This window comes from Gymnodraco acuticeps, unplaced genomic scaffold (assembly GCF_902827175.1).
Source record: "Gymnodraco acuticeps unplaced genomic scaffold, fGymAcu1.1, whole genome shotgun sequence".
In the NCBI taxonomy this organism is placed as follows: domain Eukaryota; kingdom Metazoa; phylum Chordata; class Actinopteri; order Perciformes; family Bathydraconidae; genus Gymnodraco; species Gymnodraco acuticeps.
In genome coordinates, this window is record NW_022991177.1 from 557158 (window position 1) to 569796 (window position 12639).

At 41.1% G+C, this 12639-nt stretch overlaps 1 protein-coding gene across 4 annotated transcripts in view; it reads left to right on the forward strand.

The window, feature by feature from the left end:
• The window catches only part of pdxdc1 (pyridoxal-dependent decarboxylase domain containing 1), an 87203-nt gene extending 74769 nt beyond the window's left edge, over positions 1-12434 (forward strand). For all 4 annotated transcript variants that reach the window (XM_034237664.1, XM_034237665.1, XM_034237667.1 and 1 more), the window contains 2 exons: positions 4480-4578; positions 7601-12434. In XM_034237664.1, coding sequence (XP_034093555.1) covers positions 4480-4578; positions 7601-7884 — 383 coding nt within the window. In that variant the 3' untranslated portion in view covers positions 7885-12434. The remainder of the gene's footprint in view (positions 1-4479; positions 4579-7600) is intronic.
• Positions 12435-12639: the final 205 nt, after the last annotated feature.

The following is a 12639-nucleotide window of genomic DNA, read 5'->3' on the forward strand; positions in this document are numbered from 1 at the left end:
GTTCATGACGTAGCGCTTCATGTACGCATTTTGCGCTGTCCGGTCAGCTCGCTAAACAGAGGGCGGGGCATCAGGTGATCATGCAGAGCTGCGTGTCTCCGTCAGACTCAGCAGCTGATCTGATCTCTCTCTCGCGTCCGGTTATACTTCACTCGCGTTTGTTACCTTTTTACTAACGGTATCTCGGCACCGAAACCGTCGTTTCGGTTACACACCGGTGGTTTCTGACTCGGCTCGTTGTCAGCCGGTAACCAGCTGCCCAGACATTTCGAGGGGAAAAAGGATGCAAACGGGGCGTTCGGGTGCCGTGGGAAGAACCTCCGTTTATTCACATTCTTCAGACTAATCAGTTACATTGACACTGTATTGCATACATACAGACTAGTTACTTTTCCAGTTCTGACCACTTTCTCTATACTTTCGTCTCTCTCTAAATATCTCCGCACTTCGCCTTGGCCATCACATTTTACACACACACACACGCACTCCAAAAACCCACGACCCCTTGCGGCTGCTACTCTTAAAGGTCCCATGTCATGCTTTTCCGGTTATTACCCGTCCCCTTGTGTGTTATGAATGTTTTTATGCATGTAAACGGTGAGCAGAGTCAAAACCCTCAAAGTACACCCTGTAGCGAGTAAAACTCTAACACAGAAAATACCTCCCCAAAACGCCTCGTTGGAGATACGTCATTGTCCATTGTTTACTTCCTGGGTATTGTGACGTAGGAATGGCCAGTAACCACGCCCAGAGCTATGACTCGATACGGTCATGCGGTACCCGGAACCAAATGGACCAATCCGTGGAGCCGTTACGTTACGTCCGCGGAGCCGTTACGTTAAGCCCCCGCTGATTGGTCAAAATTGACCAATCCACGGACTTCCTCACACACTCAGTGCAGGCAGCTCTGCTGATTTCTCCTCCCTGGCTGCAGGCTGATAACAGACAGTTGGGATCGCGGCGAAATTCTCTCTGCAGACCCATTCTCTCTGCAGACCCATTCTCTCTGCAGACCCATTCTCTCTGCAGACCCATTCTCTCTGCAGACCCGTTCTCTCTGCAGACCCATTCTCTCTACAGACCCATTCTCTCTGCAGACCCGTTCTCTCTGCAGACCCATTCTCTCTGCAGACCCATTCTCTCTGCAGACCCATTCTCACAGTGTTTATCAACCTTTTTCTTACTCAATATCAAGCCACACTTATTGTTTTTACTTAGGCTGTGACTTTGTGTGTGCTCAGGATGAGTTTGGCTGTGTTTCGATGTTGCTAAACAAGGAAACCACACCTCCACTGAGCTCAGCGCGATTCACAACGTCCCGACCAATCAGAGCAAACTGTGCTCACAGGGAGGGTGGGGGCTGGAGCTATTGGAGCTACAACGAGCCGTTAAAGGCATAGAGTGAAATTCAGTGAATACACGTAGTTTACAGAGATGCTGTATGAGAAACCAATGTGAGTTTGGAAAATTGCACAATATAAATATATTCTAGTAGACCTCAACAAGGGAATTATGATCAGTGGAAATGGCCATGACATGGGACCTTTAAAGTGACAGGCCAAGCCTGTAACACGTTTATGTCCATATCGATCAGATCCAGCTCTCCTGATCGGCCTTTATAGAGAGCACCTATCAAGCTATTATGAGTGCATATCGGCCGATAATGACCGGCGGGGCTCCCCCCGTTGACAGTTCACTGTCTAGCACTGGCTTCGTAGTGCACTGATCGATTAGGCTAAGCTAACCTGTAGCTGCTCCCTCCACACTCACAACAACTTCATACAGACATAAATAAAGCAGCTGTATTCGCCATACAGGAAACACACATTTCAAACGGTTTTGCCTGCCGTTTTTGTGTACACAAGCATTCATCAATGGTTTGGAAAGTGGCGCTGTACCTTAATAATATAAAGGCTTGTATTTGCGTGCATTTCCTGTTCGGAAAGTGGCGCTGTACTGAGAGTGGAGGGTGTCCTGAGATTAGCGCCTGCATGCAGGCTCCATGGACCTGTCAGCTCCGGACAGCGCAAAATGCGTACATGAAGCACTACGTCATGAACACAAGAAATCTACACTCGTGGGGGCGCGCTCATGTGATTGGCTTAGAATTGAGGAGACATCTGATTGGCTATAGATAGAAACAATTACAAGTACGAATCGGCTGACCGTCAGGGCAGTCTAAAAAAAACACACACAAATGCACAGCGATCCGTGCACAGAAAGCTGTTTGTGTTTGCAGGTTCAGGGGATTTAAACGGAAAACAAATATGTGAGGATCAAAAATACATATGTAAAACTTTTTTCTGTATTTGGATTTTATTTACATGTATATGAAACGGAATACATTTGTGTGTGCATTGAAAAACACAAGTGTGGATCCCATGCCCGGCGCCGTGGGAGGGCCAGGCCCTCCCATTTGACATTCTTGCCCTCCCCCAATAAACACGATTTTTATTATTTATAAAAATTAAAAAATATATATATATTTTTTTTTTGTTATAAATAAACAGTGAACTTTTATGCTACGATGTATGTCCGATAGTAACTAAAACAAAAAAATCGCTGGCTACGTCAAATAAATTCATGTGTTCATTTGTGAATCGTCCACATTTAGACCAATCACAGCGTCACACTCTGCTGCCTATTCTGGATTTGTTTATTGTGCATTCTGTAGACTCCCATTTCTGTTTGAATTACACAATGGACATCAGAAATTGGCTCAAAAGATTTATTAAAATGAAATAGCGCTGAAAGAACTGCAGCCGATGCAGCTGCTGGCGACCCTGCACCTGCCGTTGCAGCAGCACGCCTTAATGTCACAAGCTTGACCTCGGCAAACCCCGGAGCTGAGTTAGCGAGCCCAAGCCTTGACTCATCAAGGCGGCCGCCACCAACGCTTTCCTCCGAGGCACAGCTCCTTGTGCCCCTACCATCACCACCTGCGTTGCCACACCCTGTACCACACCCGCCAGCATCCTCCTCCTCCTCCTCCTCCTCCTCCTCCTCCTCCTCCTCCTCCTCCTCCTCCTCCTCCTCCTCCTCCTCCTCCTCCTCCTCCTCCGTCGTGCCGGAGCCTCCACTACAGACGCTACCTTGCATCACATCAACAGGTACTATTGGGACAGCAACCGCTCAAAGACCAACAGCCCCAGATGATCTTGGGGTTAATAAACCCAACAGGTGAAACTGGATCGTTTTCCAGGGAGATTGTTTTCAGGAAAGAAGCGCACGGTACACAACAGACCATGGCTTGAAGATTCGTTAAAAGCAGACGCAGCCTTTTGTTTCCCCTGTAGACCGTTTAAAGTCAATACATCTTCATCTGATGCGGCTTTTACTGTCAAAGGTTTTTGCCACTGGAAACGCCATAATAGAGCTAACAGCAGCTCATCGTCTCCGTCTCTACTATTTCTCTCCGAGTGCAGCGATGAGGAAGCTGCCATCCTTAACCAGTGTGCCTTGCTCGTGATTTACCAGTGTTTGTGCTGCCACGCACACAATGTTTCAAAAGTGGTTTCTATGTTGCCCTTTATTTGTGTATGTATTTGCGATAAGTGTGCGTCTTTGCGCAATGCTGTTGGCCTTGCTGTTTGATATTGTGCCGCAGGCCCGCAGCACGTGACGGTGTTGTGTGCCCTCCCATGAAAATCATATGCCCTCCCTTTAAATTTGTTCTGGCGCCGGGTCTGGTGGATCCGGAAATACAAGTGTGAATCCTTCTGTGTGCATGTGTGTATTATGAGACTATTCTGAGCCCATACATCTCTTTTGATAATTATTTTCAATCCTCTGTCAGAAATCTTGCGAGGAGCACCTGGTTGTGGATGGTTTATGGTGAAACAATGTTCTGTTCACTTCCGGATTATGGCCCCAACAGTGCTCTCTGGAACATTCAGAAGTTCAGAAATCCTTCTGTAACCAATGCCATCAGTGTGCTTTGTAACTATAAGGTTGCGAAGGTCTTGAGAGTGCTCTTTGCTTTTCCCCACCATGAGAGGTTTCTTGTGTGACTCCTTGGTAATGAGACTTCTTTTTGTAGGCCATCAGTCGGGACTGAACCAGCTGATATTAATTTGCCTCTTCAAGGGACAGGATTGCTTTCTGATTACTGCTAGATTTCAGCTGGTGTCTTCGCTTTTGTCATGTGTTCAATACTTTTTCCCTGTGTCATTCCATTTTATTACACATAACTTAATTTCTGAACTTTTTTTAACATATGTAACATTAAGCTGTCTGTGGCTCTTTCCTGCTGTAACGATGCAAATGTCTCCTCTGTGGGACTAATAAAGGTATTCTGATTCTGATTTTGGTTTCCTTGAATTGCATCGGCTGTTACCGACATCTGGTGATAATGTCATGTCAATAGCACCTTTAGAAATATATTTACTGAGAAAAATGGTGACGTGTTCAATACTTATACCCACTGTAAATGTTTGAGTATTGGTGGGTAACATGAAAGTAAATGGTGTGTGTCTGTAGGTTCCCTGGACTCCACAGAGGGGACTTACTCAAGCAAGGCTCAGGCGGGCAGACAGTCCCAGCAGGAGACCCCCACCTCCTCCTCAAAGAAACATCCAGGTAGGACTGTCTTTCAGAGAGACTGAGCTCTGTCTGCACACATTTTAAACTACGGTCTGCCAGTTAAGAAAGAGACTATATGCTCTTGTTTTATGTCAAAGGTCATGAAGCAAAAGATGTTTAACATTACCGTACTGAAGTGGCTTCACAAGGACAGTGGCACGGAGAAATTAATCTCTGCCAAAATATGATTGTAGCTGGTGAGGCTAATGCCTAACATGCTAGCGCTGTCAGGTGAAAAACAGTAACTCTGGGGGCTTTCTTATTTTCTCTGTACTGGGAGGGTTTCTTCCTCCTGACATGTTGTTTTCTGGAACTATATATAAATTCATTCAATGAACAGTTATTAGAGTGGGAAAAAGCTCCCTCAGCTTGTTAAGTGTCAATTAACAAACAAGCTAACTGTCAATATGGAAGTTTATTAGCGCAGTCACTCCCAGAAAATGTGTTTTCATCGTTCTCAAGATAAATGTGTACATGAACTCCTCTCAAACCTGTTAAGCCCCAAGGTCCCCCTCGGCGGGTACTTTTTTTTCACGACACTGTGTCTCAGGGGATCTTAATATTTACGAACCTATTAATGTGTTATACCAGATTAACGGGAATAATGTCAGCTAACTGACGATACAAACCATTTTTACCAAAACACAAGTCTCATAAGAAGCATCTAAATTACCCTTGAGCGAAAAATGCTAACGCACTTTGGCACAGAACTCAAGATAAAAGTACCCTTATTACTTATCGTAGCTGCACATACAAGATATCCGATTAAAGCTGAGATTCCACAGATTATTTAGGTATATAGTATCATCACTGAGTGATCCGAACTCGGACAGGGGAAGCAAACACAGACATCACAACACGTACCTTTACAGAGCTTCTAGGGAGATCGTTTCACCCCAGCTGTCAATCTGATCAAAAGACTGTAGACACTGTAGAAGGTCTGAGATGTACTCTGGGGCCAGCCCATTAAGCGATTTAAAAACAAATAATAAAATCTTAAAATGGACAGGAAGCCAGAATAGGTGTGATGTGTTCATGCTTGTGTGTTCCTGTAAGCAGCCGAGCCGCATCATTTTGTACCAGCTGCAGGCGTGCCAGCGAGGTCTTGTTTAGGCCAACATAAAGTGCATTACAGTAATCTAGACGCGTAGAAACAAAGGCATGAATAACACGCTCAAAGTCTAAAAAGGATAAAACTGGTTTAATTTTGGGCAGGAGCCTCAAGTGATAAAAACTGAGTTGATTTGTTTATCCAATTTAAAAGCACTGTCAATTTTGATGCCCAGATTAGTGACAATGGGTTTTGCATACGGTTGCAGGGAACCCAGGTCAATGACCTCCGTTTTGCTGTCATTTATATTTAAAAAGTTAAGCGCCATCTAGGCCTTTATGTCATTAAGACAGTCAACCTGAAAAACCTGAAAAACAGGCTCAGGGCTTAACAGGTTAAGTGTCAATTAACAAACAAGCTAACTATCAATATGGAAGTTTATTAACGCAGTCACTCCCAGAAAAATGTGTTTTCATCGTTCTCAAGATAAATGTGTACATGAACTCCTCTCATGGCTGCCTGCAAACCATTACTCCTCTTCTGTGGAGCAATCTATACTCAACAAAGCTCATAAGCTATGATGGTTATATCCATGTTGGCTCTCCATTGCTTGAAATGAACGCAAACCCATTCCTTCAAGTTAATCAATCCAGTTTGCTGTTGGTCAACCTACTCATTTGTGTGTCAAAGTTGAGCTCTGTGACTGATGTGCATTTATTCAGTTACTTTACTTTTATTTGAGATCTATAGAGTTGAAATGGGGAGACAGAGGAGAGGACATTGCCTGAATGTTTGACTGACTCTGGATTCAGAATGGCTTTCTAGGCAGCGGTTTAGGCATATGGGAAAAACTTCTTAGCAAAACCAAGACCAAGACAGGCGAGACCGAATCAAGACCGGAACCAGACTAGTGTGAATGCAACACTACATAATGCACTTACAATAAAATGTGGAAGATACCATAGTCAGTTTGATCTGAAAGATCCACATCATCATAAAAAGAGCCACATACAAACAGTAAGATATACATTTAACTTCATCATATTAATTCAAAAAGTGATTATTTTCATTTAAAAACAGTAAATTGGTAAGATCTTAATATAAAACATTGTAATGTAAATTGTAAGGTTATTCAAATGTCTAGAAAAGTTGGACGTAGTGCCAGCCGTCTCTGTGAGGGTCACATGACATAATTTACACAATGCCCAGTGTTTTTTTCTTGAGTGTTTCTTCGCAGTTTACATTTTTGTGGTTTGTGTAGCCAATTGTAATTATCGTTGAATTTCCCGACACGTTCACTTCAAGAGCATTTGAGTATGTTTGAACGGGAGGAAATATACAGACATTAAGATTCGGAGTCTGATGAGTGCTTGAAGTCAGTGAAGTCACGTGATTGGTTGCATTTGAAACATGGCGATTTACATCTAGTCACATCCCCAGCCCCAGCCGTGGTCTTGACGGGTCTTTACATAAAATCTTGATTCCTATAGGTCTGAGACTGAGACAAAACCGAGTAGAAATGCAGTCGATTCCAAGAAAAGACCGGTCTCGAGTATACTACAACACTACTAACTAAACATCAATCTATGAAATAAGTAAAAAGTACAACATTTGTTTCCAAAATGTAGAGTAGAAGTATAAAGTAGTATAAAATGAAAATACTCTGGTAAAGTACCTCAAATATGTAATTAGGTACTATACTTGCGTAAATGTACTTAGTAACTTTCAATCTCTGTATATTCTGTGTAGAAACATTTCCCTCCTGAAAAGGAGGAAAGGAACCTAATTTTCAAATTAGGAAGCAATCCTATATTTATTATTTCTAAATGTCACATGGTTTTTCTCCTTCCTTGCTTCAGGTTATAGGTGATGAAGGAGTTTGCGATTTGAAGTGTGACCCTGACATGAAACTAGTGGACAGTACTTTCTCTCACATTATACACTTCCTGTCTTTCGATGTCCTCACAGGTCAGAGGTTATTCCGGCGCTCAGGGGGGGGCTCTGACTCCTTCAGTGAAACCAGCTCCATCGGACAAGCTGAGGAGACACCAAGGGAGGGGAGCAGCTCTCCGAGCGTCCCCCCACCCTCCTCTCCCCCTGAGGAGGACTCACACTCTGCCGCTGATGCTGTGGCAGAGGAAACCCAGGAGCCTGCTGTGGAGGAGCACCCACACATGGAGGTGGAGGAAGAGGAGGAAGAAGAGGAGGAGAGGCAGCCTGAAGGCCAGGAGGCAGAGCAGAGCGGGAGATAGGTGTGTCCTCCAGCCGTCCTCTGAATGCTACCAGCCTAAGAGAGGTGTTCTTATGTTGTGAATCCAACTCTTCCAGTAGTGTGGGGATGCTGATGGAGCTGTTTGGTCTGTTTGTCAAAGGGGACATCCACCCCTGATCTCTTCCGAGTGCATTCTAGTTTTTAGTCATTCCATATTTTACCTGCTGCAGCATTCTGAGGAATTAGTTTCCTATCATTTTCAGAATGCCTTTTAACCACTTAGTCTAATTGCCAGCAGTGAGAACCCTGACACGTTGATTACCCCAAAGTTAAATGTATAGTAGGGTCCCCAGCACATAGAAACGGCTGGATGCTAACTTGCATATGTTGGGCAATGTGCATAATTATTACAAGTTGCATTAATTAACATTATTAGGCATATGCATTATTGAGGATTATTGAGGAAGCTGAGTTCATTTTCTGAAATGTTCAGGATCAACAATGGCAGTTTTGAGTCCCCTAAAACTTTAAAATTGACTCAAAATTCATCAAAATCAGCCCACCTGGAGTATAAATATGGCCACTATCTTTACCATTTTGTATCCTGAAAATGGCAGAAATGCATTCAGCATCCTCAATTACTCCCAAAACCACTCCAAAATGGTTCCATATGCCAATTAATGCAACTTGTGCTAATTGTGCTAATTGACCAACATATGCAGGTTAGCATCCGGCAGTTTCTGGAAAACTCTACATTTTTATCATAAAGCTTTGGGGTACTAAACATTCCCGGGTTCACTGTGGACTCTGAGCTCGCAACTAGACTTACTCCCATAAGTGAACATGAGATGAATCATTAGCTTTCTTTCATACAAAAACATGAATTATTATACCCCTAGTGAAATTAGCACCCCTGCCTCATCTCTGCAGGGTCTCCCCATTATTCCAGCTGCACATTGATGTTTAAGGATGTGAAACAAGAGTACACTAAACAGCAGAGAAGTGTTTAGGGGGATCTTTCCCTTTCAGAGGGCCGTGCTGCCCAGCGGTGAGTTTTACACCCTGATCTCATCAGAGCAGCGGAGTTACCACTGTAAATATTCTACACAGAAGTTATATATTTAACCCAGGAAATTACTTACTATAATTATTTATAAGTATAGTGATCTATTTAATAAAAAAATGACCTGCTGATAGTAGCTGTAGCCTGCTCTCCCGCTTCAAACACTCCCTTCATGTTTGCACTGAAATACATCTCAATAAGGATAAAGTCACAATGCCATGAACATAACGTTTTAATATCCTGAGGAAAAGTCAGAGTATTACAAAAACAAATATGTGATTGTACGATTACAAAATAATTTAACATATTAAGAAGGAAATAAAGTACAGGGTTAAGAATGTGATAAAAGGCATATTATGAGACAATATTGAAAGTGGTAACTTCACAAGAAAAAAAAGTTATGATTTTATAGCAATAAAGACACATTTGTTAGAACGATTTACACAGAGGAGTAATGAAAATACTTTTTATCGTGGTACACTTTAAATGTATTTTCAGAATATTAAGACTTTGTTCCCATGATATAATGACTTCTTTAGTATATCAATTATTTTTTGATTTTGTGACTTTTGCTGAATTAATATGAATTAACTGTAATAATCTCAAGGTTGTGCACTAACAGTGGCCCTATAAACTGCGGCCACAGCTTTGTGGATCAAAATCAAATGCCCTTTGAAATTGCACATGCAACCAGGTCAGAGTAATGTTTTTTAATTTATATCTAAATGTATTATTGTTTGTGTCGATTATGGAACCTCAGCAACGTCCTCTCACAGGTTTATTTCCTGTAAAGATAATTATTTTTCGCCTAAAACATCCTGCCAGACCTGGGTCAAAGTCCTTCGTGTCCAGGGTTAGCATTTAAACCTTTTCCAGTGCCATATCAAAGGGCCAAAGGTTTTTATTGTTTATTTGTTCTTTAGTTTGACCGTTCTGCTGGGCTTGGAGACACTAACGTCTCGTCTTTTGCACTAGTCCCTTTGACGTCTTTCGGTATAAATCATCACAGATAACATGCTGATGATGTTTTCATTTTTTTGGGTAGATCCTAAAGGACGGGTCAGCTATCAGTCGATTGTGAGAGAGATGTGGTGAAATCTGTGGCTGGCAATTCAAACTGTAGACTTCTCTGTGAGAACCAAAGACAACCTGCTTCAAAAACTCTTACAGGGTCAGAAATGTACAAGCAAACTCTCAATGTGAGTGCTGCTACAACCAACTATTAACACCATGGTGTGACACAGGACAGACTGCCCACAGGACATTATAACTAATCGTAGGCCAGTGAATGAATGAAGACAACTGGAAACGCTGCCGGCGGGCAGTTTTTCCAATGAAAGTTGCTCAGTGGTGGATGAAGCCGAAGTGTCCTGACTTTAATTGCAAATGTACCTGGATCATCACTAGCTCTTCCGCTGATCTTCCATTGGGTGCATAGAGCATTTTAAATTGCATAGTTTTGAAACCCCGCCTCCCAGCCTCAAGCCCCGCCTCCAACATCCCGCCCACTCTCTGCTCAGTCTAATGAATTGAGAGGGAAAATAACTATGGATTCGGCTTTTAATGCTTTTTAAACATTAGGGACCTTTGCTTTTCATTGTTCATCGTGGGTAGTAGATTTAGCTCAAAAGAGATATCTGCTGATTTACAGACACCTCTTTCCCAATGTTAGTCAGTTGGAAAAAGTTTGTTTGGGCAGAATGACGTCACAAACCAACATGAAAGTGTAGTACCCCCGTTTGGCAACTTCAAGAATTAGCTTGGTGTAGGGGCCTTAATGTATCACCAATGGGTTTAGACATTGCTTTGGACATGAAAATATGGGGAAATATGGGAAGTGTGTATGACGTCACACTTAACATGATAGCAACTTGTCTGAACCACCAGACTGTCGCCTGATATCCACTTTTGATGCAACAGGGATATTAAGCGTTTTGGGATTTAATGAAGGTGAATGAGCCTTTATGGGTTTGGCAGAATGGTTTAGAATGTCTCTCATGAAGGTGTCAACATTGAAAAAAATTTTTTGAAATGTTTACTGTAAAGAGTTGTAAAATGTGGATTGAATACAGGTTTATGAGGGAATTAACACAGTGAGGATAACTATTGCAAAAATAATCTCAGCGTAATTGTACTTGTTCTGTAGATAATTGATTTATTACTGTTCTTTATTTAATTAACAACCTGGTGTAAATGAAGCAGAATGTTGTTTATTTTTATGTGAATATAATGCAAAGCCAAATCAATACAACTTTTGATTTGATACAGTGAAATGTCCTGAACCGTCCTCTATCACTGTCTGAGTTATTGATTACATTTGTTTAACAGAACATTTTATATCTTTACTCTAAAATGCACAAACGCTTTGACATTTTGGATAAAGTCTGTCTCTCAACAGAATACATTCAAAGTGTTCTAGCCCTAACATGAGGCCACAGCTGTCTGTGGTTCAGTTAGATTTGTCAAATCAGCTCTGCTTATGTTTTTGATTCTTCCTCTGTAATGATGGGAATTGGTTATTCAGTGCAGCTAGCATCTTGGTGGTTCAGTTGAGCAGTACATTCTTTAAGTCTGTATTTTTACATGAGACATAGATTTCTGGCAGGTGTAGCAATAAACAAATGGTAACAAGATAAACAAAAACAATGCCAAGTATTCAAATCAAAAAGGACATTTATGAAAAAAAAAGAAAATTACAATATGGAAATGTTCTGTCTAAATGCGATTTAAGGCTTTGTAACAGAATTTGACAAATGACAAGAAAAAAGAGTTGATACTTAAGTGTAACTATAAAGAGGCTAGTAGAAATTAATTTGAGTAATCTGTAGAATGTGAAAAACTAAAACTCTCTTTGTTTGAGGCATGTTGGACTGAAATTAAATCTACATTTGTCACTTTCTTGCAAACTGCAGCCTTGACAACTGCAACAAAATAATAAAAAAAACAGCAGTCTCACCAGTAAATAATAGAAGGAGAATAAGAGTTTTGAATATCAATGGTTTAGGCTCTACTTAATTTGCATTGTGTTTTTTATTTATTTGAAAATACATTAAAATGATTCATTAATATTATTTGTGATTTGCAAAACAGTATCTGTTCTCACCTCCAATATTATATTATGTTGTGGCAGTAATAATTACTTCATTTAATATTGTCAGAACTGTTAAGTAATTATTTGTTCACTGTAATGCCTACATTCTGAGATTGTTGTAAGCAACACAATGTGTTTCAGTTAATTTAACAGAAATAATCCCAGAGGACTTTTTGTATGGGAAAAGGTGTGTATCATATTTGTGGGGATTGATGAGGACATTCAACCAATATACTATGTTGATTTATTTAGATGTATTCGGTTTAGTTTGTATGTATGATTACAAAGCTGTGATACGCCTAATGTGCCCAAAGATGAAATACATTAATGTGTGAAATGAAAGGAAATAAAAGGGATTGAATTTAGATAATTAACAGTTTTTTATATTTTTGTGTTGAAAAGCCTCTCATTTTTATTAAATCACAAGCTCTGTAAATTGCTGTTTTGGCGTGCTTTTTTGGGGTAGCGGAAAAACGTTTTGAATAATGATTATTGTTACAGTATTCGTGACCACAACGTTTGCAAATCCCAGAATATATAGGAATTTCACTGTGAAAAGTAACATTTGTCTCATCAATACATATTATATTGTAAGTTAATTACGTAAACATAACATAAAAGTGAAATCGCAACGAATCGAA